Source organism: Sciurus carolinensis, chromosome 7 (assembly GCF_902686445.1).
Source record: "Sciurus carolinensis chromosome 7, mSciCar1.2, whole genome shotgun sequence".
In the NCBI taxonomy this organism is placed as follows: Eukaryota; Metazoa; Chordata; class Mammalia; order Rodentia; family Sciuridae; genus Sciurus; species Sciurus carolinensis.
In genome coordinates, this window is record NC_062219.1 from 16640221 (window position 1) to 16666126 (window position 25906).

At 41.8% G+C, this 25906-nt stretch overlaps 1 protein-coding gene across 3 annotated transcripts in view; it reads left to right on the top strand.

Annotated features, from left to right (window-relative positions):
- Positions 1-708: 708 nt before the first annotated feature.
- Lrp11 (LDL receptor related protein 11) overlaps positions 709-25906 on the top strand; it is a 73892-nt gene continuing 48694 nt past the window's right edge. For all 3 annotated transcript variants that reach the window (XM_047557145.1, XM_047557147.1, XM_047557146.1), the window contains exons 1-5: positions 709-1675; positions 8152-8309; positions 15214-15355; positions 19423-19548; positions 21025-21237. In XM_047557145.1, coding sequence (XP_047413101.1) covers positions 1036-1675; positions 8152-8309; positions 15214-15355; positions 19423-19548; positions 21025-21237 — 1279 coding nt within the window. In that variant the 5' untranslated portion in view covers positions 709-1035. The remainder of the gene's footprint in view (positions 1676-8151; positions 8310-15213; positions 15356-19422; positions 19549-21024; positions 21238-25906) is intronic.

Below are 25906 nucleotides of genomic sequence, written 5' to 3' on the forward strand. Positions count from 1 at the left end.
TGGGTTCATTGCTGGGTTGTTTATCTTTGTTTGATTTTTGTTGTTGTTGTTTTGTTTTTGTATCAGGGATTGAACCTAACCACATACCCAGCCCTTGTTCCTTTTTTTATTTAGAGACAGTGTCTCGCTGAGTTGCTTAGGGTCTTGCTAAATTGCTAAGGCTGAGTTTGAACTCACAATCCTGCCTCAGCCTTCGGAGCCGCTGAGATCATAGGTGCGCCCAGCTTGGGTTCAGATTTTCACATATGTTTTTGGAAATTTGAGTGAATGTAGTACTGCTTTCTATATTTTCAAACAGACAAAACAGCCTCCGATACTCCCCTCCTCACTCCCACCTGTGCTGTACTGCCCAAGCACAGTCTCCGGAGCCTAATTGGAAACAGGGACTTGGACAGGAGATGAGTTGTCCCTGGCACGCCCCTCCTCTGGTATAATCCTTGAAGTCACAGGGATTTGCAGAAAGACCCTCCCTTCCCAACCACCAGCTAGTGCTCGACCCGGGTAAGCTGATCAGGTTGGGTTGGTTAATGAATTCTGCTGGGCCTGGACTCCTGCCGTGCCCTCCCAGGCAGGTCCGCCAGAGCAGCCCGCCTACACCTCCTAGGCACGCGGGGTGGGGCGGGGCGGAGCGGCGCGGGTTGCGCTCCACCAGCCCCGGAGCAGCCGGCTCCGCCCAGCCGCGCGCAGAGGGCTGGGCTCGCTGCGGCTCCGCCCCTGCCGCGGCCACTGTTCGCCAACCTGGTGCTGATCCACGTCGAGGCCGGCTCTCCTCCACGGTGCACGCGGGCGTCTGGTCCGAGAGGCGCCTCCGCGGAGGGCGAAGAGCCGTGCCAGTGCCCCCGGCTATGCCTCCTGCTGCTACGGTTCCCGCCGGCGCCCGCGCGCCCGCGGCCTTGGGGGCGCAGCCGGGCCCCGGGGACGCCCGGCTTTGAGGCCGGGGCCTAGTGCCCGCCGCGGCCGCACAGGAGGGGCCCAGGCCCGCCTCCCCGCCTGCCTTCGCTCTTGGCCGGCCTAGGCTCGCTCCCCTCCGCTGCCATGGCTGTCGCCTCCCAGCAGGTCGCGGGCTTCGGGCGTCCGCAGCCGCGGCGGCACCAGGCGCTCAGCGGGTTGCTGCTGCTCTGCTTGTGGCTGCCGAGCGGCGGTGCGGCCGTGCCACCCGGGGCGCCACTGTCCGAGCTGCACGCGCAGCTCTCGGGCGTGGAGCAGCTGCTGGAGGAGTTCCGCCGGCAGCTGCAGCAGGAACGACCGCAGGAGGAGCTGGAGCTGGAGCTACGTGCCGGCGTCGGCCCGCGGGAGGGCTGTCCGGGCCCGGGCGGCGACGGCTACAGCGCCATGCCCGACGCCATCATCCGGACCAAGGACTCCATTGCTGCCGGTGCCAGCTTCCTGAGGGCGCCGGCGGCCGTGCGGGACTGGCGTCAGTGTGTGGCGGCCTGCTGTTCCGAGCCGCGCTGCTCGGTGGCTGTGGTGGAGCTACCCAGGCTGCCGGTGTCCCCGGCGGTTGCGCTCGGCTGCTACCTCTTCAACTGCACTGTGCGCGGCCGTAGTGTCTGCAAGTTCGCACTGCACCGTGGCTTCAGCAGCTACAGCCTCAGTCGCGCCCCGGACAGCGAACAGGGAGCCCTGGAAGCTGAAGATTCAGCTCTGTCCACCGCCTGGGCCTCGCCGCGGCTGGGTAAGCGTGACTGAAGGGCCAGCTGTGGCCAATCTGCTTGGGTCCCTCTGTCCTTTCACCTGTTGGGTGACTGTGCTTTTCCAAACATCTGAGAGACCCTCATGGGCAGAACGACTGGCCTCCCCTCGCCAACTCACTCCAAGTTCCAAGTATTTTAAACTGCGGGTAACCGGAAGGATGGCATTGCTTTCTCAGTCTTAGGGATGGTTCCTGAGAAACCCTTGTAGATTGGCAGAAGCCGGAGTGGTGGGCTGCTACTCGAATTTTCTAGTCTTGGGGAGCTGGTCTAAAAGGATTGGAGGAAATTTGATTTTAGAAAGTAGAAAAGTTCGTGGAGGGAGTTATTTTAGTTTCATAGATTTTATAAGGCATGGTTTGGGTCAGCTAATTGCAAGAGCAAAATCTACATAAGAAATAGCTCATAACACCTACCCTGTTTCTTGGCATGACTCTCAGGACGAATGATTATGCCTGTGCTTAGTTGCTTCATCAGACAAAAATGGGAAGGAAAACTACTGTTCACTTTAATACAGAGTAAAAAGAAGGGACTTGCTTTTAGATTAAAATAAGAAAGTTTAAAGCATGTCTCTTTTTAAAAGAGCTAAAAATGATGCCAGTTCAAAGGTTTTACCTTCTGCAAGTGCTGTAAATGAGAGTCCAGACACATATAGGAGGCACAAAAATTGTAACTGTTGGAAAATTAACATCGCTGAGAGATTAAGACCTTGCTTGAGCCCCTCCTGTCATCAGACTCAATGTTTCATCATATAAATTGATGTTTGATTTATAATAACATGAATGATATCCTTAGCAATTTTGGTAAGTAGGGTAACCTCAGCCCCTTTGGAAATCTAGCTTCTCCGTGTGGTTTCATCAAGAAGGGTCTGGAAAATCTTTGTCTATGGTGCCCTGCCTTCCTTCCCCAGCTCCACTGAGATAAGGCTGAGAATTTTGTCAGGGGAGGAGAAGTCAAAAGACCACTCAGCCTTGAGCTCGACTCCGGGAAGGACCTGGTGGTATTCTCTGAAGATGGGGCAGGCAGCACCCTCACTTGGACACCTACCAGCCTCCTTGAGTCCTATCCCATGGCTGTTGTCCTGCCTCTCTGCCCAAAGAGGGAATGAAGTATCCCGGTTCTCACTACTGATCTGAAAGAAACTGACATTGCCAAGAGGAGCTTCCTATGAACCCAGGGGAAAGGAAACTAAATAGGAAGAGAGTATGTCCAGGGAAGTTAACAACAAAAAGTTTCAATTGCTGAAAGTTTCCAAGTCATTTTTCTTCATTCTTCCTTCATTGCCCTTCCTTTCTCTAGGGAGAGTTTTTCTAGGAATTTCATTTTGTAGGTGTTTGGAGATAAGATGAAGTAACCACTGGATTGGTCTTTATTTCTGGGAGAATGCTGACATACTCAGACTTCAGTCCCAAGCAACAGGGAAATGTGCAAGGTGCAGCCCAGGTTCAGGGGCTCCCTTGTCTGCTCTGCTTCTGCTCCCTACCCAGATGTTTACTTGAAGTTCTTTATGCTTCTGAGACTACTGAGTTTTTCCTTTTTAATTTCTTTCTTTTTTTTTTTTTTTTCTCTGAATCTTGTGAGCATATGGAGTTGGAGTCTCAATGACAGTCAAGAAAAGTTGTTACCAGGATCATTTGCAGTGAGATAAAGGATTAGGAAGAAATAGCAAGGGACCAAGTGAGATGGCACATAGTTAGTTATAGCAGAACCCATCAACCTGTTTGTTGCCACATCTATTGAGTTTGGTGTTGGAAGATGTTCTGAGCTCTTCACATACGTGTACTCTCAACAACAGCTTCAAGATCTAGGTTCTGTTACAATCCTAGCACATAGGAAAGTTTGTGAAAGAAAGCCACTTGCCTGAGGGTCGAACAACAGGTGGGTTGTGGAGCTCAGACGTGGAGCAGCTATGTACTTTCCCCAGCCGCCCCTGGGTTGGAACTAAGCGGCTATGGGGGATGATGGGAGAATGCAGGAATAAGTGGAGGATGCTGGAGAGATTTCTTGAAGTGACTGGACCTGCCTCGTAGGGCTCCTAAGAGCCCGTAGGGTTTTTTCAGTCCTGAGCCCAGTTTTGAGTTGGGGCTCCTCCACATATAAGTCCCTGCTAATCCCCTTCAGACTGGAGTGCCTACTTGTCTTCCTGCTCAGGAGGATTAAGGGTGGACATACCTTGTACATGATCAAGGTGGCACACATGACCATGATATCATTACAGGACCCTAGCTGGATTATACAGTTGGCTAGCAGAGTAGGAGGACTGTCATGATGAAAGTGAGGAAAGGAGGGAAGGAGGGGTAGGTGGGAGCTCGAGCCACTAGGATCCCAGAGAAGCTGAGAATATAACCTCCCAGGAGTCAGGGCCAGAACTTGCACATTGTTCCACTGCATAGCCTGAAATCCAGTATCTCAGGGAAGAATTTGGGAAGTCATCCCCTTCCATGTCAGGGAAACTCAAATAGGCAGAGTTCTGCTCTTCCCTTGGAAGACCACCTGCTGCCACCCACAGCCTGTCTCTCAACTGCTCCAAGTGCAGAGGAAGAAATTGGCCAGCCTGTCAAGGTTGATCCCTCCCCAGCTAGTGACCAGTCTCCTCCAAGGGACTTAATTTCTCACATTTTCATCTCCCTTTTGTCTTATAAATAAGTACGTACATTTAATAAATAATATTAAGGTCACTGGTTAGCAATGTTGGGGAAAACAACTCTAACCACACGCAAATTCCAGATGGATTAAAGAATCTCTTTCTGAATTAAGCCAAAGTTTACTCCATAGATAGGAAAATTTAAAAATAAAACTACTGTTACATATCTGGAAGCAATATAACTTTCTGGTCAATTCAAGAGATGATAAAGGAAAAGTTTACATTATGGACATATTCATAAAAACTATGTCAGGAAACTAGAAATAAATTGTAAACAAGAGTCTAGGAAAATATGAGAATAAAATATTCATTAATAAAATAAGCCAAGCCCAAAAACCCAAAGGCCAAATGTTTTCCCTGATAAGTGAATGATGACACTTAATGGGGGTAAGGGAGGAGGGTAAGAGAAGAATGGAGGGACTTTCAATTACATAGAGGGAAATGAGAGGGAGGAGGGGGTGGGGGTATGAAAGATGATGAAATGAGAAAGACATCATTACCCTATGTACATGTATGATTACACGAATGGTGTGTTTCTACATTGGTGCACAACCATAGAATTGAAGAGTTGTATGCAATGTGTACAATGAATCAAAATGCAGTCTGTAAAAATAAACTAATAAAAAAATAAAAAAACATTCATTAATAGAATATAATGAGTCAGTAAGAAAAACGAAAATAATTGGGCAAAGGACATGACCAAACAGTTTTCAGAAGAGGAAGTGTAGTTTATGAGCATACAAAAAGGTTCAGCTGTAGAAGTGATCAAAAGAAATGTTAAAACCAGTCATGGTGATGCACACCTGTAATCCCAGCATTTCAGGAGGCTGAGGCAGGAGGATCGAGTGTTAAAAACCAATCTCAGCAAAAATGAGGCACCAAACAACTTAGTGAGACTTTCTCTAAATAAAATACAAAATAGGGCTGGGGATGTGGCTCAGTGGTTGAGTGCCCCTGAGTTCAATTCCCAGTACCCAAAAAATAAAAATAAATTTAAAAAAATAAAGAAATGTCAATAATGCCAGCTTGGGCTTATTAAATTGACAAAAATAAGTATATTCTTAACTTAGCATGAATGTGCCAAACTTTATGTACTCTTATGTAGTCACTGAGATTGTTAATTGGTACCACTCCCTTGGAAACCAATTGGGAAATACATAGCAGAGACCATTAAAATATGTATTTATTCTTCTGGAATATTTTTCAGGAAAATGATCCATGCTAAAGAAAAAGTTCAGGAAAAAAGTGTTTAGTATGGCATTATTTATAATGGTGGGGGAAATTGGGTAATAAAGTAAGTGTCCAGATAGGGATTAGGAAATTTAAATGGCAATTGTAAAATTTATGTAATTACATGGGCAGTGCTAGGATGTGTATATAAATATTAATAAGTGCAATATATATCCATAAGCTAGTGGATTCAATTCTAAATGTGAAATTTTATTTATGATAACTGGAATACATTTAGGGTACCTCAAAGTATAGTAGAAGGAGCCTTTGAGTTAGAATTATCTGGACTGACTTCTGAGCTGATAGATTGAGCACTTGTATGTGTGATTTTCAGCAGTCAACAGCCTCTCTGAGCCTAGGTTCCTTATCAGTAGTATGCAGATCATCATACCTACCTCAGAAAGTTTTAGTGAAAGTTAAGTGAGGTTAGGCCTGTGAAGCACTTAGTGCGGTTTCTGGTAGAAAGAGCCGTCCAATAAATGGCAACAATTATAATTACAGAACTATAATTATATATGATCATCTGCATCCTGTAGAGAAAAACTAGAACAATACAGACCAAAAATAACAATAATCATATTGGGATCGTGGGTAAGTTTTTCTAAAGTGTAGCATCTTAAAACTCCCATGATGGCTTTTACCCATGTTTCCAAGCGTCCTTCCTTATTTAGTCTGGCATTGCTTCCATATCTCACTTCAGGGTGTTTTCTGATTTCTTAGTGTAGTCTGTGTTCGTAACCAGACGTCTTCCTTGACTTGAAGTCTCTGTTCACAGCAGTATTTTGTGAATGAGGCCAGCTTCATACTCTTCTCTGGAGAAAACCCCACTTTGATGTGCTCAGTCTAAATTGGTGCAAGTCTTATTTTACCTCTGTATGTGAAACTAAACTGTGTTTAGTTTTAAAAAACAATCAGTGTTTCCATAGTACTTAACATAGGATTATTACATTTTTATGAGGAAAACCCAGCATTATATTTATCTTGTTCTTCATTAGCAGAGCAACTGTTGTTAAGTGGTGGCAACCTCCTTTTCCTGTTGTCTTTTACTTTACTCTAAGGATTGTTTCTGGGTAGATAAGCTCTGGCCTATTTCAAAATACATTTTACAGTGTAATTGGAACTTTAACTCCGTTATTTCAAACACATCACAGGTCAATTTAGAGGGTATAAGGATTTCACTGTGTTCATAAATCATAATTTAAAGCTGACATAAGTGAAAGTAAATGACTAAAATAATTTTCTCTCTTTCAGGAGAGGCAGGATTAATTGGCTTTATAATCTGTGAGATATTTCGGTACTTTCCTGATCATTCACTTGGCTTATTTCAATCAGTTACCAGTTGTGTTAGTCGACTTTCCATCACTATAATGAAATACTTTATAAGGAGAAAAGGCTTATTTTGGCTCAGGGTTCTGGAGTTTCCTGTCCAAGGTGACCCTATTGCTTTGGGCCTCTGGCCAGGGTGGCACATCATAGCAGCAGTACCTAGGGGAACAGGCTACTTATATCATCAACTGGGAAGAAAAAGAAAGTGAGAGGCGTCCCAGGTCCAGTTGTCCTCCTCAAGGGCATGATTCCAGTGACCTCGGGCCTCCCAGTAGGCCCCACCTCCTACAGGTTTCATCACCTTCCAGGAGCACCACCCTGGGGACCGCGCCTTTAGTACATGGGCCTTTGAAGGACTTAGCATCCAAACTGTCCTGTAAAAAGGGTCTCATCTTCTCAATGAACAAAATGTATCTCTTGGCAATAGCATATAATAAGCAATTGTACTTATTCCCTGTAACCTTAAATTATTTAGTTCCATCCTCGATCAAAGCCAAATACATACTTGTTTTATTGTTTTAAGACATCTCAAAAGAAATTCAGTGTGCTGCTTCTGTCATAAAAATTTTAAAAGTTCTAAACCTCTTCTGTTTTCCTAGATGATAAACTGGATTCCAGAGAATTTCTTTTTAGGATTCATGTAGTGTGGCTCCAAGTTTGTCTTAATTGGCCAAACTTAATATATTTCCCATCCATTGAACACTTTATATTACTTTTACATTAAAAACTTGAAGATAGGGCTGGGGATATAGCTCAGTTGGTAGAGTGCTTGCCTTGCAAGCACAAGACCCTGGGTTCAATCCCCAGCACCACCAAAAAAAAAAAAAAAAAAAGTAATTTTGGTTTCATTGAGGTTAGTTTCAGGAATCTTTTTAAAAATAAATTCATCTAGTAGACCTTTGAACTTAAGTCATTTATAAAGTAACTGAAAAATTCACTCCAGAGAATATAACTGCTTCTTGGTTTACATGTTGGTGGGCCCTGGCAACTTTGTCCATAGCTACTGCTAATAGCCAGCATACCATACTTTATCTTCTGCATGCATCATAGCTAACTTTCTATATTCATAATATATCACTTTTTTATTATTTTTTATGTAAAGAGAATGCAATGAAATCAATAGAAAAATAAATTCCGGTTATTCATTCTCTTAGCAGTTCTTTCCTGGACCAAATCTATTCAACAAACACCGAACCACTCTTCATAAATTAGAAAAAACAGAAGCATTTCTCTTATATGATTATTTATTTTCTTTCACAGACAAGGATGAACCTCCACTTAGCAAGGCAGGGCAGGATGTGGTTTTGCATCTGCCCACAGATGGAGTGATTCTGGACGGCCGTGAAAGCACGGATGACCACGCCATCATCCAGTATGAGTGGACACTGCTGCAGGGTGACCCGTCAGTGGACATGAAGGTAACTCATGTCATCCTTGATAGTGAGAACTGAGGCTTCTGGGAAAAGGTCCTTTTGCTCATGTTCCCCCAATGCCTATAAGTTAGCAGAAGAGGCATAAAATGGAGAAAGTATAAGATTGATAGTAGAAAACATGGTTTCTTTATACCTTTACTTTTCTACTGAGTGACCAATGATTTTGAGCACTTGTGTTGAAGCTTACCTCATTCTTGCTACTTTTTCTTGACAAAAGTATTTCTAGGAAAAAAAATCTTAAAGTTTTGTTTCAGTGAGTCAGATTACTTTTTAAAAACTTTCTTTTTTTTAGTTCAAGACTCAAGTAGAAAGTTTGAAAAACACCAAGGAATTATAAAGAGAAAAACGGCAATAGAATGAACTCATTCTTCACAAGATCCAGAGAGAAAACACGGTACCTGGTTGTTTGACCCGTTGCGCCTACTGCGATGAGAGCGAGGGTGGCGTGGGGCTTTCCTGCTCAGGTGCCCGTGTTCTCCTTCAGGCTCACCTGGGCACGACTGGGTGTGCTGCCCATGGAAGTGAGGCACCTGTCCAGGCACTGTCTGTACACAGTGGATTTTGAGTCATGAGACAAGTCAGAATCCTTTCTAGATAGGAGCGTGTCCTGGGTGAGGCACAGAAACTTCATCCAGACCACTCCCTTCAGAGGGAGCTGGAGGAAGAGGGAGAACAGAACACCAATTTGTACTCTAGTGGGACAAAACAAAAACAGCAATCAGCCAGTTACTATAACACAACGTATACTGGTTTTACTCATAGGGGTTGAATTGGACTGGACCTCTGCTCAGCATCTTATTGTGCCTGTCACTCAAATAAGAACCTTCTCCAGCATCCCTTCCAGGGGTCATCCCGTATCTGCCCGACTCCTCCAGAAATGGAAGCTCACTGTTATGCATCATGTCCTATGACATTGCTAATCAGCTTCAATTATTAGGCAAACAGGATGTACCGCCTCATTACCACTATGTGTTAGTGCTGGGCCTTCCCTATGGAAAAACACTGAACACATCTCTTTGTTCTGTGTAAAATCCCTTCAGCCCATTTTCAGACCATCCACCACCCAACCTAGTCTGCATTTTCTTAGACAATTCCCCCCCCTTTTTTAAACCTGACACCCCAAACTGAATCCCATATTTATGCTGTGGTTCTTCCTGATAGCCTGTTACCTATCCAGACATTGTCTCTATTGCTATTAATGAAGTTTAATTTACATGAACTATTTTAGTGGCTGCATCACACAACAAATTCTGCTGAATCTTTTCCCATTAGCAAAGTTACCTACAACCTGCTTTGTCTTTCCACACAACTGCTGTCATAGTGGCCTACCCTCTTCTGTGTTTGTGTAATTGAATTACTGAACCTAAACCAAGGACCTCTGTTTATCCCTCTTACATTTAGCCTTGGGGTTTTTCTCTACAGCAGGAATAATTTTGAGTGCCATCCATCTTATTTATTATCTTGTATGCTTATGTCAGCTGCAAGATTTATTATCTTAATTGAAATTTTGAGAATTCAGGTTAATCAGGAAAGATATATGGACAAGCCATCAATCATTCCACTAGAAAATTTCCTTGGGATGAAACACTGACTGTGACTTGGCATTTCAGGGATGTATTTGTTCAAGAACCTGCAAATTTGCCTCCATCATCCTCTGGCTTTTCATACTTGGTATTGAAAACTTTATTCTATAAGTGATAAATTGTATATATGAGTGTTAAATAAAGGTAATGCTAATGATTCAGCATTTAATTTATTGAAGATATTTCTAAAGGAGTGATAAAATTAGTATTATGCATAATCATTTAACTGACTACTATGTCATCAAGAGGAAACTGGACCAGTTCTCCTAGCCAGGTATATAACAACAGTGGCAGGCAAATCTAACATTACAAAGTTATCATCTAGGTAATAAAACCAGCATCTGCTACCATTGTGTCTCTCTTATAATGGTATACATTCATGAATGACCCCAAAAGTAAACACTCATTGTCCCACTGTGATGTCACCATAACTGTAGCTACCAGGAGCCTGACTCAGTGCCAGGCAATTTAGACTTATCTGTAATTCTCAGAACAACCTCCCATAGAGGTTTATCTGCACTGTGTGGATTGATTGTCAAGAAAATTGTGAAAGACCTTGAAGTAGTCAAAAGATTACTGGACCTTTCAGTGGAATACTGGGAGTTGGCTAGAGGGTCCTTCATGGTTAGCATTTGAAAGTTGTAGAAAACTAATAGTCATGCAAATGATTCTTGTTTGTAGAAATGCAAATACATTTTTTCATATATAGATGCAATTGATTTTCACTCTGGAGACAAGATTTCCAACATGACATTTTAACACCTGTCATTTCTAATCAATCTAGTAATAAACTTATTTATTAGTAAGCTCATTTCCATTTTGTATGTACTAGAAACTTCATTTCTGCATTCATGATTATTATGTGTATCTGTTCTCTAGATTCTCCTTTCAATCAGTTAAGCATATTATTAGTTTCTTCTGTAATTTATGAGTTAAATAATGTTTTTGACATATGTTCACATTACATTTTTTAGGAGTCATGGCTTTACCATTTGAAGAATTTTTCCCTAATGGTAAATAACAACACTTAGGGGCCATCATTTTGATTCCTTTAGCTTGAGCAACCTGCCTTCACACTCCAAATTTTCCAACAAGAAAATTGGGACTCAGATCAAATCACCCTTTGTCTGAGAATGGTATCCAGCTTGACTGGAATGTTAATGTGCTCCTCCTTCAAGCTGCAGAATGGGGCTAATGTGGGAGGTTTTTGGAAATGGAGGAAGGCAGTTACAGCATTTTGACATTGGGTACCCTGTTCTTAAGTCCCCTGACTCTCCCACCACCCTGCAGCACTTCTTGACCAGGTTTTCCATGGGGGCCTTTCCTAACCCCTTCTTGACTGCTGCTCCATGGCTCCTCCTCCCATCTTCCCTGGTTGTGCACAGACTTTTCACTCCCTCTTGATTCCTGGGTAGTCATCAAGTCTCCCTTGGTCCTGAGAAACTTTTAGACCATGTTTGAGGACCTACCTTTCACATCCAGGTGACCCAGTCGGGTATTCAAACAACAGTGAAAAAAACCAATGAGGCTGGTTAAGGGCATCCCTGTAATCCCAGCAAGTTGGGAGGCTGAGGCAGGAGGATCGCAAGTTCAAAGCCAGCCTCAGCAACTTAGAGAGGCGCTAAGCAACTCAGTGAGACCCTGTCTCTAAATAAAATACAAGGTCTGGGGATGTGGCTCAGTGATTGAGTACCCCTGAGTTTAGTCCTTGGTACCCCCAAAACAAGCAAACAAACAAACAAAAAAGCAAACGAGATTCTCACCCTTAAAGGAATTATGCTGCCAGCTTCATTATGATAAAATTAGTAGCTAACCTTTTCTTAGCATCTAGTATGTGTCCAGTACTGTAAAAAGCAATTTTCCTGGCTTAAGCATGTAAGAAAACTCATGTTCCTAACTTTTTCCCTTCATTTTATGGTCAGAAGAAAGAGACTGTCCACTAGACTTTAAAGTTATTTATTTTCTTCCCTTGAACATGATATTCTATATCCACTTCATGAATGTTAACCTATAATACATTCTTAAATGCAGAAGACACATTAGGTGACACTGACTTTCTCAATTATTAAACATCACATTTAAGTCTGAAGTCAGAATGTAAACTATGACTTTTAGGAACATGATATCAGAGTATGTTCATTTAGTAACATTAACATTGTTACCAAGGGAGATTCGGGATCACAAGTCAGTGGATTGATTAATATTCATCAAATACTAATAATCAAGTAATCAGATCCACTTGGACTACTCCTCAAAACACCATAACTGGATAGTCTATAAACAGAAATTTTATTTCTCACAGGTGTGGGTACTAGCAAGTCTGAAATCAAGGTGCTCTCAGATTCAGCATCTGGTGAGGATGTGCTTTCTAGTCTGTAGTCGGCATCTTTTTGCCATGTCGTCACATGGCAGAAGGGGCAAAAGAACCTTCTGTCATAAGGGGCCTAACGCCATTCACGAGAGTACCACTCTCATGACCTAGTTACTTCCCAAAGTTCCACCTCCAAACACCATCACACTGGGATTAGGTTTCCATATATGAATTTTGAAGGATGCAGACATTCAGGCAATAGTGATTATAGAATGCCTGGAAGCTTACTAAAGGATGGATTCTGTTTATACTAACAGCTTCATTATTAAATCAAAGCCAATTGCATGCTAGCTTACATGCTGGAAAAAAATTTTAAAAACTGGTATTACTTATTTTGTATTCTCCCAAACATTCCTAACCACTGAAATCTCAGTTAGAGAGATGGAATTGTATCAGAAAACAGGCTGTCATACATTGTTTTGGTCAGAGACCAACCATCAAAGGCTCTGCTACTGCTGAACAGAAGATCTCACTTTTTGGGGGGTAGGGGGTACCAGGGATTGAACCTGGGGGCACTTAACCACTGAGCCACATCCCAGCCCTTTTTTATATTTTATTTAGAGACAGGGTATCCCTGAGTTACTTAGTGCCTTGCTAAGTTGCTGAGGCTGGCTTTGAACTTGAAAGATCCTCCTGCCTCAGTCTCCGAAACTGCTGGGATTACAAGTATGCACCATTGTGCCCAGCTGGATCTCACTTCTGGTTTTATTCAAGGTAAATCATCTCTCTTCAAGTTCCAAATTGGGTATGTTGTGTGTATGTGTTTATATGTTTGTGTTTTTTATCCTGAAACTTGGAGCATGTTTGTGAAATAGTTTGAATCCTCTTTCTAGTGTCAAATTAACATGAGAAAATGTCTAGAAGGGTACCTGGTGCCTTGAAGGAACAACGTCTATTTTCTGGTTCTACACTTTCTAAATGTCTGATATCAAGGCAAGACAGCTTTTGTTATCTAAATGAATAAAAAGAGCCAGGGAAGGAATATGTACCTTAATAGATCTAAATGTGCAAGTGCACCCAGGATGTTGAAGTGAGTGTTATGATCTGAACCTGGATCCAGTGTTTTCTTGCACTGGGAATGAGGGGCTTAGGGAGGTATGCAAAGCCTTGATGGAGGGGTTGGTCCCTTGCAGAGAGATTCTCTGTCCTTCCAGCCCAGTGTGGAAAAGGAGACTTCCAAGCACATCCCAGGCCTGCAAAGTTTTAGACTCACACTGGCATACTGAGCTTTGATGCCCATCCAGCTCCTGGCTTCATGGCATTGTCTGTGCTTTGAACCATTCACCAGTGTTTCATCCAGAGCAGTCGGTGGGTCACCTGGGAGTGCTTGTTAAGTGCAGAATCCCAGACCTCATTCTCCAACCCTGTGACTCAGACTCAGCTGGGCCTGGAACACCTTAGCAACAGTTCTGGGTAATTATTAAGCAGCACCAGGTACAACCACCACTGTATCTCGTTATATTGCCTGTAAATTGTTGTAAAGCATTCTGCTGGTTGGTATATATAGTACTGACAAGTCCTCTAAACCAAAGTTATATTCAGCAGTCCCCTTTGTAGGATTTCATATATAAAAATAATGTAATTGCAAGTCTGTTAGTGCAACAGTGTAGTGAACTGCATAAAGGTCAGTGTTCATTTCCAGAGAACAATATCCAAACTAGTTCATTGGACCAGAAAGGGGTCTGGATATTAAATAGTTAATAGAATCATTGAAGAGCTAAAGAAACAGTCTTTCCTCTGAGTGTCAGGAATGACTTCCAGAACCACAGCACAGACCTAGGCCTCTTGCTTTTGCAGTGGTCAGGGAGCTGCCTCGGATGGTGAGAGGAATAGAGAGTACTGCCTGAGGATAAGGGAGTGAGCAGGAGTGAACTGAGCAGGTGTTGCAGGCTCGGTTGGGAGAACTCTGGGATAGAAACAGGCCAAGGAGGCAAGGGGTTCAAAAAGGTAGGAGTAACCATCTTTGTTAGATCCAGTAAGAAAGCCAGTGAAAAACTCTCTGTAGTCCCAGCTGCTGGGGAGGCTGGCTGGGAGGATCACTTAAACCCATGAGTCTGAGACCAGCCTGGCAACATAAAAGGAACCTGCTGAAAGAAAGGAAGGAAGGAAGGAGGAGAGAGAGAGAGAAAGAAAGAGGGAGAGAAAGGGAGGGAGGAAGGAAAGAAGGAAATTTTAAACACAAGTATTGTTGATCTTGAGAACCAGGTGACGGTTTCAGGGGAGTGTGGGGAGAGCAGCCACATGAGTGGGTGAGGGTGAAATGGGACATGAGCCGAGGGAAGCAGCCAGTACAGGGCAGCTGCCCGCCAGGAACTCAGGCGAGATGGAAGGAAATGCAGCTGAGCCTAGAGGACCCCGAAGGTTCAGGAATATTTAACTTCTTGTTTTACTTACGTTTTAGGATGAGAGAAACGTGAGCTTAGTAATAGTAAGGCTATTTGAAAAAAGAAATTAATTGGTGGGTCATTATTCTGAAAGTCAGAAGGAAAGTCAAGGACTAAAGAGAGGAATTGACCCAGAGCACAGGAGGGATAGCTCATCCTATACAGGTGTCAGGAAGGAGGCGGCGAAGGGGACAGGGACATGCCCAGGATGAGGTGGGTAATGCAGTCATGGTCCTGACTTTCTCCTTGAAGTAGGTGAGATAGCCTGCCGAGAGGGAGGGGACTCAATACTGCACACGGAGCTTGGTAGGTTTGGAACAACCGAAGGCGTCCTCGATCAAGGCTATTGTCAGTTCAGATAACACTGGAAATGGTGGATTCAAGGTGGGGCCAGAGTAGCTTAGGATTTAGTGTTTAGCAGCTGTGGAGCTGGAGTAGAGGGGCAGGTCATAGAACTGCTTCTAGGACCACACTGAGGTCCAGCTCGTGAGGATGATGGATGCCATGCTCAGACCTCCTCACTAACATGAGGTATCCTGTTTGTGTGCCAGGTGCCCCAACCAGGAACCCTGAAGCTGACCCACCTGCAGGAAGGAACGTACACCTTCCAGCTGATCGTGACTGACACTGCTGGTCAGAGAAGCTCCGACAACGTGTCCGTGACAGTGCTTCCCAGGACCTACTCCCCAGGAGGTGAGGACATTTTCCCCTCCATTTACCACAGCGAACCGGAGTCCAACTAGAAGGATGGTGTTGGATGAGCATTTTTTTTATCCTAGCTGTTCATTCCCTGGGCTTTTCTGTTTTATATTTGGTGATTATTGAATGAGATAGTTTTTACTAAGAGTATAATTAAAAAACAGGGGATAACTGCGTGGGGTGGAGGAAATACTCCCAGGGGATGAAAATAGAAGGGATGAGGTGAAAGATATTTCATCTTCCCTCACTTGCCTTCGTAAAAGACAATTCCTGTCTTTTCCAAGAGAATGTTTTGTTTAAAGATGGGAAGGCCTTTTTGATACGTATGTTCAAAACTGTGTGTATGTATGCAGCTGTGAGTACAGTTAAAACAGCTCAACTCATAAAAACAGAATAGAGTGGTGGTTACTAGAGGCTAGGGTGATGTAGGAGGCACTAGTTAAAGTTTCAGTAATAGCACGGTGACTATAGTTAACAATAATGTATATTTTGAAATTGCTCTAAGAGATTTTAAATGTTCTCAGCACAAAAAAATGTTGGTGAAGTGATAGATATGTTAATTAGGTGATTTAATTACTCCACAGTGCATACTTACATCAAAACACCACATCACATCACCAGAAGTAAACAAAACATCACCCCATAAACATGTACTGTTATTATTTGTCAGTAAAAAATAAAATATGGAGGGGGGCAAGAAAGGGCATACCACATGGTAGAAGAAAGACTTACTTCTTGGGTATAATCAATTGCTAATAGAATAATTCATTTCAGAATCTTTAAGAAAGGAAGAAAAGAGTCTGACTGGGGAGTGCAGTTAAGACAAATTAATATATGCAAAGTACACAGGTCAGTTGAAAAGCATTACTTAAAAGTGTTCATGAACACTTATACCATTGTGTAGATACACTAACTATACTTTTAAAACATATATTAGTTCTCACATTGTGTTGAGCAATATAGAATTCATTTACTCATTTATCTGTGCTTCTTACTTTTCAAAACATCTGCATTTCTAAGATTAGTTCATCAAGTTAAAAAAAAATAAATCCATTATGGGCTGGGGATATGGCTCAGCTGGTAGAGTGCTTGCCTAGCATGCACAAGGCCTGGGTTCAGTCCTCAGCATAAATCCATCACATGTGTTGCAGAGGGAAGTCCTGCACAACTCGCTTCTGGAGAAGTGCTGAGATCCTGTACGCTTGAGGATCCTGCCATTTAGTCATCAGACATTAGTGTCTGCATGCGCAGGACTGGCAGCCACTACACTCAGTAGTTGTGGCTGCCATTCTCCTGAAACATCTAGTCTCACAAAACTTGGTCTTCACTAGCCGTAATGCTAGCAAACTTGCAGCAAGTCTTTGATGTTCTTAACTACTGAGTCTTCAACGCTCAGGATCTGGAAGGTAACTGAGCTAGCTGTTTGAAGAATAAGGTTGTAAGAATTGGAATTTGACTGTGCTTTACTTCTACTGTCATGGATTTAGTTTTCCATCAAAAGCATAAGTGTGCATATTGGAAATTAAGTTTTACAAACAGCTAGAGATATTAGAATCCTAAGGATTTGACAACCTTGAAAATTTGCATAAGCAGCATTAAAATTTTGATTGGCATGGGAGCCTCGTCCTGCCAAGGTTTAAGCTTACTGTGAGTAAGGAGGCATAACTGCACGTGACAGGCCAGATACCAAACTCCCACCCACACTGGCATCATGAGGTCACAGAGGATAGTGAGTCTGTCCAGTACAGTTCAGATTTGATCAGACTTGTTGATTTACTGAGTCACAGAGGAGAGGCTGCCAGCTATTGAGGACACTGTTGAGTACCTTGGTGGCTGGGCATACAGTAAGGCCACTAGGAGCTCAGCATCAGGATGCCCACAACTCACCAGTACAGGTCCAAAGCCAGGGGGTCTCATCTGGGCAGGGACTGAGTCAGGTTCTGATCCTGGGAGGAGAGTACCCTTGGGAAGAAGATGCCCATAGTCTGTCATCTGCACAGAAATCAGAAGGGAGTTGCTTTTGTACAGCCTGGGTGCCTGCAAGGGATGAAGGACCTGTGCTGCCATAAGCAGATGGCTGACTCCTCTCCCTATTTATTTACTCAGGCCAGATTTCCAGGTGAATGACTAGTTGTTAATTTCTGGCCCTTCTCCAAGATGATAATAAAATATATTTGAAGTGACAGAGAGTGATGTGAATCATTTACAGAAAGGCCACTTTGATGTAGGTCTTGTGTATGTAACTTTATATAGGAAATTAGAAAATATTATGGTAGTGCTACCACTACCTGGAATCACTTACTGGTTATATTGGAAGAACATACAATGAATTAAAGTTAATGGAACATCCTGTATAAATAGTGAAAAACGGGCAGGGATAGAGCTGTGTTTCTGTTTCTTTTATTGTATGTATTAATATTGGGATTAATGTCCCAGCTATTATGGTAACTAAGAATGGCACCTACTAGTAAATAGACAAGTAGGTACCCCTGGTTATATGATGGTAACCAGGTTCAATTTTGAATATATCAATATTTTTAATACCTTTTGCATGTCTGGGGGAAAAAATCTATTCAGATAGCAACTGAGAAAGCACTTCCAATATGATCTAGATCAGTGGTCTCCAGATTGGACCCCCCAGACATTTTTAGGGTAGAAAAGATACTGGAACTCTATGAACATATTATTTATAAATAAATTTGAGATGTGTGTTCAATAATATATTACTGATCATGATATGTGATCAAAAAAGTTTGGAGAAGTTTGGAGAATGCTAATCTAGCAATAGACAAATTCTAAATATAGATATCTATTTTTAAAACTACCCAAAAGTAAGTAAAACCTGGAGATAGCTAGGATTTTCATGTCATGAACTGAAGAAACATGGTAATAACTGTATCCTGATTGATCAGAGTTCCCCTTTGCTTTTTGCCCTGATGCCCGAGGGGTATGGAGGTGATTCTCCTTGGCAGGCCCAAGTTCCCATCATAGCTGCAGCTTCTTGGCTTCCCCTGCTTCCTGAAGAGCTTCTACCACCATTTCTTTTCTTTTCCCTCTTTTTCTGCTGTTTCAAATTGTATTTCAGTTGCCTCGCTCCCAGGTAGACTCCTTTCCCACCTCTTAGTTTAACTGCTTTTCAACAAAATATGTGTCTAAGAGTTCACTTGGGGGTGTGGACTCTACTCAGCCACCATCCTTGGTGGAATATCATATAATTTGCCACTCTCCCTGTTCCTGAGAGAATTGTCTATTCCATTATTTCTTTCCCCATAAAATTTGTGGAATATCTTATGACCTAATTCTAGGTAGATACCTTTCATCAGTATTATTAGTGCCAGACACTTACCTGATTCTCATGTAGCTAGTCTAGAAAAGTTGGCTTAATCCAGGGTGAAGAAAAAATGCCTCTCATGAAAATATTTGTAGCTCTTGTAATTGCACTACAGGTTAAATACTCCTAAGAGCTCCAGTAGAGAAAAATGTCAAAATGATGAAAATAAATTCATAAAACCTGTAGCTAAAGATTCTGTTTGTTCTCTGTAGCACCAAGGATATTATGTTGTCAATAAATAGGATTCAATAGTAGGAAGATAATCTCAGTAAGCAGTATTACTTGAGGAACAAGAGTGTAGGACTCAGCATATGAAAAAAAGTGCATTTATTAAAACAGCCAAGTGGTGGAACAGTGTTTGGTGACCTACAAAGGACTGATCAATGGCCAGAGGAAGAGGAGGATCCAGTGATGGGTGAATAATGAATGCAGAGTGGGACAACTGAGGGAGGATGCCTGGTGGCCAGATGAGCCAGAGCTGCTGCTCCTCAGTTCCCACCTCCTAGGCCACACAGAGAGCCCTGGGGATTCCTGAGAATTCACTCAGAGGGTCAAGAGACCCTCTAACCTTTCCAGAATCCGTGGCCTACACTCTGTTAGGTCTTCCTCATTATCCACTCTCTTAACCTGAATGCGTTTCCCCTTTCCCTGGCATCTGTTGTTCACCTGGGCACGGTGGAAGTCTTAACTTTTCCTGTACCCCTGTGACTCGAGACTTGTTTACAAACAGGCTGCTTGAACGTTTGCTCACGTTACCACTTCTTCTGTGACAATGGCTGCTGCATTGATATCTCCCTGGCGTGCGACGGGGAGCAGCAATGTCCTGATGGGTCTGATGAGGCTTTCTGTCAAAACTGTGAGTCCGCCAGGTTGCCTGTCAGGCGCGGGGCTGGAAGGGATGGAGCAGGGCTGTCAGTGCTCTCAGGATAAAATAGAACGCACTGTCCCTGCTCTGCTGGTGTGACGTGTAACTCTGTGAAGAAGCTTTGCCTTAAATGGGAATTCACTGAGTTTCTAGTCTGAGTTGCAAATGCCAAGTTTTTAATATTGCATATGTTTTTAATTTTTTTCAAGATTTTTCCATCCTAAAAATACAGCATAACATATGATTTAAAAAAAAAAAAACTGAAGTGAATGAACATTTTGTGTTGATCATTTTTAAAGAACATTTATGACGCACGAGGGTATGTCTAAGTCAGAGTTATACATCAGTCTTACAGTGTCACATGCATGCAAGAGAGAAAAGCTATAAAAAATTTAATTCATTAGATACCAAGTTTTTTGCTGTGAATAGTTAAAAAAAATTGACAGATGCATTAAAATAGGTTGAAAATAAGAAGAAGTACTGTTATATTGATATTCATTAGCATTATATTATAATTGTTATACTATGATTGCATGTTATATACTATAGTTAAGTTTTTTTGGTACTGGAAATTGAACCCAGGAGTACTTAACCACTAAGCCGTATCCCCAACCCTTTATATTTTTTATTTTGAGACAGGCTCTCACTAAGCTGGTTAGGGCCTTGCTAACTTGTTGAGGCTGGCCTTGAACTTGCAGTCCTGCCTCAGCCTCCCGAGCTGCTGGGATTACAGGCATGCACTACAAAACCTGACTCTGTATTTAAGTTTTTATAGGTGTTCTACATCTGGGATGATGGAACAAAATGGGTTAAGGAAGTACTGGTTTGAAGGAAAGAGTCTCAAAAGTAAAGTTTAAGTTTTGTCTATGTCCATCGCATATGTTTTTGATTTTTGGGGGAAGTTAAATTATTGGAAGAAGAGAAAGAAGATTACCCACTGAAAACTAAAAAGAAGTTTTTTTGGGGGGTCTGACATGTTAGATGGGTGGGTTATTAGTCCCAAATATCCATGATTTTAAATCACCTGAAAAGGTAGTGGTTTTAAAAGTTCAGAAAAGAAGAATGAGTGTGGTGGTGCACACCTGTAATCCCAGCAGCTCGGGAGGCTGAGACAGGAGGATCACAAGTTCAAAGCCAGCCTCAGCAGCTTAGTGAGGTCCTAAGTAACTCAGCGAGACCCTGCCTCTAAATAAAATATTTTTTTAAAGGGGGGGTGCTGGGATGTGACTCGGTGATTAAGTGCCCCTGGGTTTAGTTCCTGGTACCAAAAAAAGAAAAAAGTTCAGAAAAGAAATTCAGGGGGCTGGAGTTGTAACTTAGTGGTAGAGTGCTTGCCTAGCACCCATGAGGCACTGAGTTCGATCCCCAACACCACATTAAAAAAAAAAAAGAAAAGAAAAGAAAAGAAAGAAAGAAAGAAAGAAGAAAGAAAAATTCAGCAACTAATTAAACTCTTCTGTGCTTCAGTGGGCCTTGACCCCAAGGTGGTGAACCACACGCCAGCTGGCCCTGCTCAGCCAGGCACATCGGGGCTGAGTGAACATGCGAGGCAGCACTCCTTGTTGGAAAAGTCCCAGAAAGTCACTGCCCCCAACCTGCTGGTCACCTCATCAGTCACAGAGACGGGAATTCACTCCACCTCCTGGGGACCAGAGAGTCAGATCATTCCTGTGTTGCCAGGTAAGGACTCCGGGTGAGTTCTCCATGTAAAGTCTTGTGTTCTACAGTTGAACGTGTCTCAAAATTAAGTTTTGTTTAAAGAATATTAAGGAAGTATCTCAAAAGAAAAAAGAGAATTAAAATGAAGAATTTGACCAAAAAAGGAAAAACAAAACAAAACAAAAAAAGACTTGACATTTGTACTGATTTGTAATAAGGAAGGCCTACTAAATAAATAGTCGTCCCTTGATACCCATGAGGGATTGGTTCCAGGACCCCTGAAGTACCAAAATTCATGGATGCTAACTTAAGTCCCTTATGTAAAATGACACCGCATACTACACAAGTCCTCTTGTATACTTTAAATTATTTCTAGATTACTTATAATACCTCTACAATGTAAAAGTAAATAGTTGTTGTGCTGTACTATTGACAGACTAATGACAAGGGGGAATGTCTACACATGTTCAGTACAGATACAATGTTTTGTGCATTCTGGGGATTAAACCCAGGGTCTCCCACGTACACACTAAACACTTGCTTTACCATCAAGCTCCAGATGCAATTTTTTAAATCTGAGTATTTTCAATCCAAGGTTGGTTGAATCTGTGGACACAGAATCCTCAGAGATAGAGGGCTGACTATACATTTGTATACATACTTACATTCATCTGTGAATAAGAATTAGAAAGTTTCGGGCTGGGGTTGTAGCTCAGTGGTGGAGCGCTCGCCTCCCACAAGTGAGGCTCTGGGTTTGATCCTCAGCATCACATAAAAGTAAATAAATAAAATAAAGGTATTGTGTCCATCTACAACTAAGAAAATACATGTACAAAAAAAAAATTAGAAAGTTTCAACACTTAGCTTAAAGAAATTAATGCCCTAAGTGTTAAATTTTAAGTTATTTTGAAATAAAGCAACATAACCCCTATCTAGTTATGTAAATCCTCTTCTCTCCAAGTAAGTGAACACGAAGAAAACATGTCATCTTGCAATGGTTGCACGTGCTAGAAATGCAGTGTTATGCCTCCACTTTAAATTTATTAGGATTTTTTTTTGTATTTTAAAAAGGCAAATAAGATTTTAAAATACATTCATTTGCTGGCCATAGTGGCATACACCTATAATCCCAGCTACTCAGGAGGCTGAAGCAGGAGGATCAAAAGTCTGAGGCCAGCCTAGGTAATTTAGCAAGACCCTATCTCAAAAGAAAAAAAGAATTGAGAGTGTAGTTCAGTGGTAGAATGTTTGCCTAGCATGCATGAGGCTCTGGGTTCAATCCCTAGTACTGAAGAAAAAAAAATTAAACAAATGAAGTTCCACTAAAGTATTACAGGATTCCATCACTGTAAATTTCTTTTGTGTAAGTTTATATTTGCATGATTATGTGACATACGAGGCAGAAATATAGGTTATACTTTTATATGCTTTTGTAAATGTCTTCTCACTACTTAAACTGTGTTCATTTTTTTGAAATGATCTCCCTGTTTTAACAACTTTTATTATAAAAAGTTGTGCTCATTTGCACAAGACTTGAAAGATGCAAAATAACAATTTAAAATACCACCCTTTATTGAAAACTACTTTTGATATTTTGTTGTATTTCCTTCCAAACTTTTTTGTGTACTTTGTACATTTTAAGGGCCTCTGTACAAATATGTCTGCAAAACATTGAATACTGTTATGGGCTTTCTTGTTTGTTTGCTTGTTTAATTGGTACATTATAATCATACATCATACATAATAGTGGGGTTCATTGTGACATATTTTTACATACACATAACGTAATTTGGTCCTTGTCATTCCCCAGCACCCCCACTTTCCATCCCCTATGAAGGGCTTTCTTTCTGACAGTTTTGCTTAACACACTTTGGATGCCAGCTCCTGGTCCTTGCCTTGTTGGTACTGCTCTGTACTGGACAGAGCAGTCACTACTTATGAGCCTCAGTATGTATCCGTAGGATTTCTCTGGACAGACTTTGTGGAGAAGATAGCCCACCACCTAAGAAATAGTGTCAGGGAAGACCAGGTGTCCTGGCAGAAATACTGACAGGAAGGAGAGTTTGGAGAGAGCCATGTTCTCAGAGGTGAGGACAGATGAACTCATGCTTTGTTACTGGGGAGAGAAAACTATATGAGTGTGAGTGAATGAGCCAAAGGTAAAGTGAGACCAAAGTCGAGGGTTCCTGAATTAGGTCTGGCCTTGGCTCTGCCTTTAGAACCCTAAGTAAGTTGCTTCCTATCTCTGGCCCCCTGTTTCCTCATCTGCTGATGGGGGATCTCAGTCAGACACCCTCTAAGGTCCTGCCGGGCACTGAGTATTTCAGGTTGAATTAAAAGCCTGATGCTTACACTTCACTCTGTCAGCCCATGCTAGATATTAATCACAGCACTGTCCCCAGGGAGTGTGGACTCAGCTTCAAAATCCTTTTGAAAATAATGTCCCACGTTGCTGCCAGCATTAATGGGACTTGGCAGCCAATTGGAAATGTATTGTGATCTCTGTTTGTGTCCTTTCTGATAATGTTTTTGGATTTAACTATGAAGATTGTAAGAGTGGTGTTTCACAGATGTGGAGAGATTACATGCCCAGTAACTCTTTATAACATATTTGAACTTTTTTCTAATTATTAATGCAAAATAGATTTGCTGCAGAAAATTTGGAAAATACAGACAAATATAAAGAGGAAAATTAAAACCATCTAGCAAAACTCAACTATTAATATTTTGTTATACTTTCTTCTGGTTACTTTTATTTGTATATACACTCATTTATTCATATACAGATGCACACATTTATTCATTTTTAACAAGATTAGGATGATATTTTTATAAAACTTATGAGCAATGTCACATTGTCACATTTTAAATATTCATCAAAAACAAAATTTTTGAAAGTCTGTAGGTGAATAAAGTGGGAAGAAAAGAACAGATTTTTCAAAATGTTAGAAGGAGCATTGGTTTCTGATTAGATAGCAGCTGCCTCTACCCTCCCCTTCTTCTGTCTTTAAGACATCCAAACTTGTGTCCCTGGCCTCCAATAGCATGTAAGTTAAGGACCCAGTATAGTAGAAACAGATTTAGAAGTGCATTATTATTTGTGACATGTGCCTGAGTTTTAAAAGGATCATCAGCCAATACAATAAATATGGACAAGTTATCTGCTGTCTCCTTCCCTCAGGGCATGTAGTAAGGCGAAGTAAGACGTGGCTCATTGAAAGCATGTAACAAGACACAAAAGTCAATACTAATAATGTAGTGTAGGAAGTAAGTGAGGAGATGGAGTTTTCATTTATTGGTCCTTGAAAATGGTGAAAATTATAATAATTAAATTTCTAAAGGTGAAGGGAAACAAGTCTCATACACTTCCAGTGGGAATTATGGTCTTTCGTGGGGCAGTTTCTGAAACCTTTAACTGCAGTTGTGTTGACCCAGTTATTCCACTCTGGGAGATTTATTCCAAGCATGCTTCTTGGGATGAGCTGAAGGCATGTACAAGTGTTTGGTTACGCTAGTGAATGCATACTCAGGACACTCCGAGCCCTGGCAGGGAGGAACACAGAGTTCCACTGTGGCCCCTGTTTGCTTAGCACCTAATGGCACAATGGCTGGATTGTTGTTGGGTGTGGTTGCAGCTGTGGAGCCTGTTCTCTGTGTGGTCCAAGTCATTCATTAACTAGGCTGTCCTCTTGTATCTGATCAGGCCAGAGGAAAGAAATCTGGTTTCCAGGCCTGCAGAATGCTGAAAGAAGAATGTCATATCTGTGTTCACATGGGATCTGGTTTTTGGCAACTTGAGAATGCATGTCTAGCTCAGCAGGTCAGCTGAATTCCTTAAAGAGCTAGATAGAAGCTTGGACTAGGAGGTGTGTGTGGAGGTGTGGGGTTTTTTTTTCCTCTCTCTCTCTCTCTCTTTTTTTTTTTTTTTTTTTTTTTTGTCAAGGTAAGAGTTGCTTAATGTCTCACTTTTGCTGAGGGTTTTGAACTCACAATCCTCCTGCCTCAGCCTCTCCAGCTGTTGGGATTACAGGCCTTCAATAAATTGCCTTATTTTGATTAAAGAAGTTAGGACCATTTCTGTCAATGCCATATAAGTAAAAAAGCTTCAAAAGTATTTTGTTTCTCAATAAAATTCCTCATATAGGAAGAGCATTTCTAATTTATTGCCATTAAACATACCATTTGTGGGCATGATAGTATGTGCCTGTAATGCCAGTGATTTGGGAGGCCAATGTAGGAAGATTGCAAGTTCGAGGCCAGGCATAGCAACTTGGCAAGATTCTCAGCAACTTAGTGAAACCCTGTTTCAAAATAAAAAATAAAAAGGGCTAGAGCTAGGGTTGTAGATCAGTGGAATAGCTTCCCTAGGTTCAACCCCAGCAGCAAAAAAAAGAAAAAAGAAAAAAAAAAACATAATAAAAAATCCCATGTGAAATCACACACAGCATGCATGAGAGTAATTTCATCAACTCATTAAGTATTAAGCTGTTAATATAATCAACACATAAATGCTGTCAATTATTAGACAGGAATTGATAGACTAGCACAGCCTGGTTCTATCAGAACCTGGTAAAAATCCTGAGATTTGTTCTTTCTTGATATTTTTCCCTCAATAACTGAATAACAAAGTTAAATAATATATTATTAAACCAGAAGTTCTGGTTTTCACCAACGAGCAACTAGACACCAG